At 49.8% G+C, this 7,880-nt stretch overlaps 1 protein-coding gene across 1 annotated transcript in view; it reads left to right on the top strand.

Annotated features, from left to right (window-relative positions):
• Dnmt3l (DNA methyltransferase 3 like) overlaps window positions 1–2,869 on the top strand; it is a 12,241-nt gene extending 9,372 nt beyond the window's left edge. Inside the window, exons 9-10 of the mRNA XM_050139877.1 lie at window positions 445–530; window positions 2,498–2,869. Coding sequence (XP_049995834.1) covers window positions 445–530; window positions 2,498–2,666 — 255 coding nt within the window. The 3' untranslated portion in view covers window positions 2,667–2,869. The remainder of the gene's footprint in view (window positions 1–444; window positions 531–2,497) is intronic.
• The last annotated feature ends 5,011 nt before the right edge of the window (window positions 2,870–7,880 follow it).

Raw genomic sequence — 7,880 nt, 5'->3', positions numbered from 1 at the left:
GAGAGAGAGAGAGAGAGAGAGAGAGAGAGAGAGAGAGAGAGAGAGAGAGAGAGAGAGATATTTATGAAAGTCCATCTATGATGATATTGTCTTAGACCAGGCTGGCCTCAAACTCAGAGATCTGCCTGCCTCTGCATCCCGTGTGCTGGGATTAAAGGTGTGTCTACCACCACTGCGCAGAGATTTTCTGTCTTATCAGAAGTCAGTGTTTTGGAACCTGGCCTTATTCTAGAACATAACCCATTTCAGTGAAGTGTTTTTCTAGAGTTGATCCAAGTGATCTTCAGGCTTTAGTTCTTCGTAGTTGTGTAAGAAAAAATGGGCATTCTGTGAGCGGCACCGCAGAGGAAGCATGACCCGCCTGGATGATCTATTGACATGCGCCCCACTGGGAAGAGATTGCATCTGTGTCCCGCTGACCCACAGCCCCCTCTTCTCCCACAGGTGGAGGCTGTGACCCTCCAGGATGTCCGCAGCAGAGTCCTCCAGAATGCTGTGCGGGTGTGGAGCAACATCCCAGGGTTGAAGAGGTATCTCTCAGGGAGGAGGGAGGGCCAAAGACTCAGACAGAGGAAACCGTGCATTCTGATAGAGCCAGGTCCCATGCTCCACCTAGCAACCTGTTATCCACCACAACCCTGGACATACTAGGGCTCAGGGTGCCCCTGCACACTGAGGGACTCTCCCTATGTTCACCCAATACCTCAGGACTGGACAAGAGTTTCCTCATCCTCAGGAGAAAGTCCAGCCTCCTGAAGCTCCTGCCCATCACACACTTGTGCTCATACCACACACTCATTCTTAAAGACTGATGCAACGCTCTAACACATTCACACACCCACACACAGACACCCACTTGCTCACAGATGCGTGTAGATCGAGCCAGCTTGAACTGTGTCTTCTGAGACTGCGAAGTCGTGTCTTTTCCTGCCCTATAGTGAGTTTCGGGAAACTTCCCACCCACCTCCTCCATCCCAGCATTCTCCTGGCTCCCAGTCACTATGCCAGTCAGGTACCACCCGCTTTCCCCACCTGGATACTTTCAGGACTTGGGTTGAAGTGGGGCTGAGGAGACAGACTTTCCCAGACATTCTTTTTGGATGTTTCTAAGTAAGGTATGGTCTCCTGCCTGGCATCCTTTTCTGATTGGTTCTGTGGGATAGGCAGGAGAGGGACAGAGAATGGGCTGAACAATTGGCAAAAGATGCCAGGCTCTACTCCTGTTAGCTGTGGGCCTATCAGGCCTGCCAGGTCTTCTATTTCCCAACAACAAGCATGCTTTAGAAGGAATCATGTATGGTCCAGCCAATCCTAGTACATGCGGCTGTCTGAGAGGTACCTGCCCCTCTTGAGCTGCCCCACCGTGGGGTCCTGCCAGACTTATACCATGGAGGGACAGTTTCTCTCCTCTGGGCCCCAGCCCCACCTCTTTTCTGATTTGAGGTACTTCCTTTTTGATTTAGAGCCCCCAAAGGAAGTTGAGTGCTGGGCGCACCTGCACCTAATACCTAGGGTCACTTGACTCCTGGAGGAAACAGGGTGGCTTCGCAGTGAGGTAAAAGACTCTTGGCCACTGAAGTAGGAATTAGCTTGCCAAGTTCACAGGCAGTTCATGGAATATCTGCACATGAAGATGGGAGAAAGTAGAGGACATGCCTTCTGACATGCCTTGGTCTGCCCCCCCAAAATGGAGATGGTCCTTAACTGCCCCAGGGCCTGGGCACACAGAAAGGTGACGCTAAGTGTCATATTTGGGGGTCTCCAGGATGAGGCTCACATACTTTAGGAGCCCCTGGGGCACGGACTTAGCACTTGTGTAAGCTGGGTTTGTCGTGTCAGGCCTCCCGGGAACAGTACGTGTGCACACTTGAAGGGTCTTACTGATCTTTACCCTTGCTCTGTGGGCATCCCTGCCAGGGAGGCTCACATCCACTTTTGGCAGCTTCTCGGCTCCCTCTGCACACCCAAAAGGGGATATGCTAGGCTGGATCAAAGATCAAAGGTCTCAGCTGGGGCATAATGGGAAGTGGGACACATGCTTTTTTTTTTTTTTTTCTTTTCCCTTTGGTTTTTCAAGATATGGTTTCTCTGTGTATCAGCCCTGTCTGTCTTGGAACTCACTCTGTAGACCAGGCTGCCCTTGAACTCACAGAAATCCACCTACCTCTGCCTCCCAAGTGCTGGGATAAAGGTATGCACCACCACCGCCTGGCTCATGCCTTTGTTTTTCAGTCCCAGCAGAAGCAGGTAGATTTCAGTGTTTCCAGGCCAGCCTGGTCTACATAGTAAGTTCCCTGCCAGCCAGGGCCACATAATGAGATACTGTCTTGGGGTGGGGGGTTGGTCTTTGGGAACCCTGCTTGTTCCTAATCTATCCAGAGGCAGGAGGCAAGGCCTGAGGGCACTTACCCTAGAGGCCACAGGCAACCTTATAGGGACCTCAAGTTCCCCGCCAGCCCAGTGTTGTATTTCTAACAGGTGACTCTTTCCTTGGTAGCAAACACTCGGCCCTAACACCTAAGGAACTGCAGTCCCTGGAAACTCAGACCAGAACCAGAGGCAAGATGGCTGACCAGAAAGTTGACCTCCTGGTGAAGACCTGCCTTCTCCCCCTGAGAGAGTATTTCAAGTATTTTTCTCAGAACCCACTTCCTCTTTACAAATGAATCATAATACAATGAAAGAAGAGGTTTTCCTAGAACCACAGCCGCCTTCCTCCTGTGGCCCTTTTCCCTCGGCAAGGTTTTCTTCCGTTTGCTTGCTTGCCTTTGGGGTTTTCCTGTTTGGTTCCCAAGATGCAATGCCTCCCATGCAGCTCACTGTGTGGGTGGGAGGCACCCACTTCTGGGGACAAGATCCTGATGGGATAGCCCGCTATGCATCTCCAGAAGTGTGTGTGTGTGTGTGTGTGTGTGTGTGTACCTGTTGTGAAGTCTTTCAAATATTAAAGGTTTTGGTAGAGTTTTGGTGGGGTGTGTGCGTGAGGCGTTTATTCTGTCACAGTGATGACAGTACATGTCTGACGTCCTGCCCTGGGCATATAGTGCCTTCATCACCTGATATTTGCCTTGATGGCTGAAATCGTTCATCCTCCGGTTGCTACACAAAGCAATCCAAACTACTGCCGAAGTTCACCCCTGGTGAGCAGACATGTGACTTCTGTGTTGTCCTGACACAGGGGGAGCTTGCAGAAGAGGGTTCCCAACTGCTCTTGGCAGTCGGTGTTCCACGGAAGCTGAATCCACTGGCAAGTGTGGACAGGCCAGTTTTGAAATGCCTGGTGAACTATCCTGATGAGGCGCAACCATTCCTACACACATCGGATGGAGAGACTCAGACTGCCTGAGTACCACATCTGAGGCTCAGGACCTACTGTGGCCCGTGCTGGCAGGCACTGTCAGTGTTCTCTGACAGGAAACTGGGCCACTGTGGGACCCTGAAACAGGAGAGGAGCTGTCTTGGGCCAGTAGATAGGACTTCTCAGTGTCTCGAGCCGTTATGGGGCCACTGAGGTGGTTCAGTTCTGTGGGTACAGATGCTTGTTCCCATGCTAATGGCATGCATTTGATTTTTCTCAGAACCCACCCTGTGAGTCATCTGTGGCACGTGTGTATGTTAGCACGTGTGTATGTTAGCACGTGTGTATGTTAGCACATGTTACAGGGATTCCTGTGTAGGCCAGGAGTCTACCCACCCAGGGGACTGATGAGGCAGCAGGAGCAAAAAGCATGAATCCGTGGTCACCACTGGCCAGATGATGTGGCAAGAGCTCAGAACAGAGTGGCAGCTGCTGCCACCCAAGGTTACATTACCATGGATCCCCATAAGTGACTGTTACTTTCTCTTTTTATCCTTTCTTTTAAAAAAGCAAGATGGAGCCGGGCTCAGGTGGTGACTCTCGCCTTTAATCCCAACACTTGGGAGGCAGAGGCAGGCCAGATCTCTGTGAGTTCAAGGCCAGCCTGGTCTACAAGAGCTAGTTCTAGGACAGGTTCCAAAGCTACAGAGAAACCCTGTCTCCAAAAACAAAAAAGAAAAAAAGCAAGATGGTTGTTGGTGGTGCACACACATTTAATCTCAGCACTCAGAAAGCAGAGGCAGAGGTGGGCAGATCTCTGTGAGCTTGAGGCCAGCCTGGTCTACCAAGCAAGTTACAGGACAGCCAGCCAGGACTGTTATACAGAGAAACCACGTGTCAAAAAAACAAAACAAAAAAGTTGGGTGGTGGCAGCACACACCTTTAATTCCAGTACTTGGGAGGCAGAGACAGGCAGATCTTTGAGTTTGAGGCCAGCCTTGGTCTACAGAATGAGTTTCAGGATGGTCAGAAGTACTAGGAGAAACCTTGTCTCAGAAACACTTGTTCATTTTGTGTGTAGGAGTAATGTATGCATGTACCACAGTGCTGGTCAGAAAATGGCGTGTGGGAGTCTGCTTCCTCCTTCTCCCACCACATAGGGTCCTAGGGATCAAATTCAGCTTGTCAGGCTTGGAAAACAAGCACCCTTATCTGCTGAGCAATCTCACTGGCTGTTTCTGGTTTGTTTTTCTGAGAAAGGGTCTTATATAACCCAGGCTAGCCTCAAACACTTACATAACCAACTCCCAAAGGTTAAGGCCTGCATCACTATGCCTAGCCAATGTCCACTTTCTATCAGTCAGCCTCCAAGAAGGGACCAGAGCCACCAGTGTGCATCTTTCTACTATCCACCTTCCACACGTGTGCACGCGTGTGCACACATACAAACACACACAGTAGCATGGGCCACATTGAGAGATTCCCCCACTACATATTCTAACCCTGCTCAAGATCCCTTGTGGTCAGGTGAACAGTGACCCTCACAACATACCCATCCAGTGACTCTCTGAGGCCTGTGAATGTCTGTCACCAAATGTGCCCCAAAGGACTTCACTGATGCAAGCTCTGCTGGGCCACCCAGTGTTCCTGCATGTGTCACAGACATCTTAGGGTAGAAGGAAGTGACTGTACCAATGGACATCTGTGCAGCCACAGAGGTTGGGACTGAAGGGAGCCTCTGCCAAAGGATACCTGAAGCCATCAGGAGCTGAAGCCAATGAGGGTCTCTCCTTACAAGGCAGGGCTATTTTTAATCTTTTAACTTACATGCATGAATACTTTACATGTGTGTCTGTGTACCATTAGTGGCCCTGGTGCCATAGAGACCAGAAGAGGGAGCTGAATGCTCTGGAACTGGAGCTATAGATGTTTGTGAGCCTCCATGTGGGTGCTGAGGATCGAACCTGGGTCCTCTGGAACAGCAACAAATACTCTTAACTGTTGGACCATCTCTCCAGCCAAAAGAGCTGTTGTTTTTAAGTGTGTGTGTGTATGTGTGTGTGTGTGTGTATGTGCATGTAACTGTGTATGTATGTGTATGTATGTGTGTGAGCATTTATGTATGTATATGCATGTGTGTATGTTTGTAGTTGTAGCTGCCCCAGGGAACGGACAGACCGGTCCTAAGAGTGGCTTCCTCCAGTCAGGAATCACAAATGTCTGTGACATTAAAGGCAGTCACTGTCCTTACCTCCAGGGATGTGTTCTTCCACGTGTAAGACCAAACTGCCCTGCTGGAAGACCCACTGTCTCTGAGTTCCCATCAGACATTTCAGGCTACACACTTTCTACATTTGTCCTGTCATACTTGGGAACCTTGGAGCCCCAAGTCTGCATGGATATAATGCCTATTGGCTCTCACTTCCGGCCACCAGCCTTCCCACATTCTGTTTGCCACGAACAGACACTGTTAAGGACAAAACCAAAACTATGCCCTGGCCACAGTCTCCCAGCTCTTGGGTTTGCCTTAAAATACTGTGTGTGAGGCTGGAGAGCTGGCTCAGAAGTTAAGAGCACTGGCTGTTCCTCCAGAGGTCCTCAGTTCAATTCCCAGCAACCACATGGTGGCTCACAACCATCTGTAATAGGGTCTGGTGCCCTCTTCTGGCCTGCAGGTTTACATGCAGTACAGAACACTACATGTAATACATAAATATTAAAAAAATAAAAAAAAACACTGTGTGAGAGCAGGACATGGTGGTGCATGCCTGTAATCCCAGCACAGGGGAGGCAGAGGCAGGAGGATTGAGAACTGGGGGCCAGCTTGGAGTGATCCCTTCTCAAAACTAAACCAAAGCAGAAGTCTGTATCTGCTTCCCATATAGTGTCAGGATGACCACTCGATATCTTACAGCGGAGGTTCTCAACCTTCCTAACACTCCGACCCTTTTATACAGTTCGTGTTGTGGTGACCCCTATTGTAGAATTATTTGCATTGCTACTTCATAATGTGATTTTACTACTGTTATGAACTGTAATGCAAATATCGGTGCTTTTGGATGGTCTTACATGATCCCTGTGAAAGGGCCGTTTGACTCCCAATGGGTTACCACCCACAGGCTGAGAACCTCTTCTTACCGACTTGCGTCATCACTGTTTCACTGTTGTGAGCAGCTCCCAGGAAGCAAAGGTGGGATTTGAGCCCAGCCATGCATTTGTCACTGCCTCCTGCCTTGGTGTCCCTTTCTCCCAGGGGTTCCTCTACCGCAGCTGCCCAGCTCTGCTTAGTGTCCACTTCTAGCCAAGGTTCAGTTCACTTCCTTGCTGTGCTAAGGTTTCCCTGCTTAGAGAGCGGCATTTGCCTTTCTGAGGTCCTAGATTGGGGGGGGGGCACTCATATTTGAAGAGCTCCAGTCCCTGCCACCTTGTTGGTCATGGCATGGTCCAACTTTGCCATAAAATCCCCTTCAACCACAGATTCCCACTGTCTGCCAGGAAGAACTTCTGGGTATAGGGCTGAGGGATGGTCATCCATGTAGACACAGGGCAAGGAATAACCTAAGTGTTACCTAATGGGGGTGCTGTTCAGGCCCCTGGGCATCAGTGATGGGCCCAGTGGCTGATGCCAAGTCAGGCCTATCCAATCAGAGAGAGTATTGAGATTAGAGACAGGGTTGTACTTCTGGACTGGAGTAGAACTGGGGAACCTCTGGCCAGGGCAGTTGGGACACAGGGCATGGTGTTACCCCTCAGCAATTCCCATCTTTTTCATCTGCCCAGTAAAGCCAGGGTGGCTCCCCAATACAGTCTTCTGCTGAGTCCTCCCTCAGCTGCTGCCAATCTAGAGGGAAGATGGGGAATAACTGAGGCCACCAACCCAGTGTGGTACCCAGCAAGACTCCAGGCTCACTCCTGGATTATCGCTGCCAGAGCCCAGTGGTCAAGTTCTAATACTCCTGTTTCTCCTAGCACAAAAAGGCAGCCCCTCCCTGCGGGAAAGCTGTAGTAAGTGGAGCGGTGGGCTGCGTTCCCACACGGATCTGCACGGCTAGCTTTACCCGAAATAACAACACACAAATTGTATTCATTTAAACACTGCCTGGCCCATTAGTTATAACCTCTTATTGGCTAGCTCTTACATATTGATCTAACCCATTTCTAATATCTGTATTGCCACTTGAGTGTGGCTTACCGGGACGAGTCTAACGGGCATCCATCTCGGAGAGGAGAGTCATGGCAACGGCCTGACTCGGCTTCTTTCTCCCAGCATTCTGTTCTGTTTACTCTGCCTACCTAATTTTCTGTCCTATTAAAGGGCCAAGGCAGTTTCTTTTTTTTTAATATTTATTTATTTATTAAGTATACTATATTCTGTCTGGGTGTATGTCTGCAGGCCAGAAGAGGGCACCAGACCTCATTACAGATGGTTGTGAGCCACCATGTGGTTGCTGGGAATTTAACTCAGGACCTTTGGAAGAGCAGGCAATGCTCTTAACCACTGAGCCATCTCTCCAGCCCCCAGCAGTTTCTTTATTTAACCAACGAAATCGGCACAAAACAGAAGATTCTCACATCAGAGAGC

The sequence above is a fragment of the Alexandromys fortis genome, unplaced genomic scaffold (assembly GCF_014885135.2).
Source record: "Alexandromys fortis isolate MF-2015 unplaced genomic scaffold, M_Fortis_MF-2015_v1.1 scaffold_9, whole genome shotgun sequence".
NCBI lineage: Eukaryota > Metazoa > Chordata > Mammalia > Rodentia > Cricetidae > Alexandromys > Alexandromys fortis.
The sequence above is the reverse complement of the archived record's forward strand: the minus strand, read 5'-3'. Positions and strand labels throughout refer to the sequence as shown.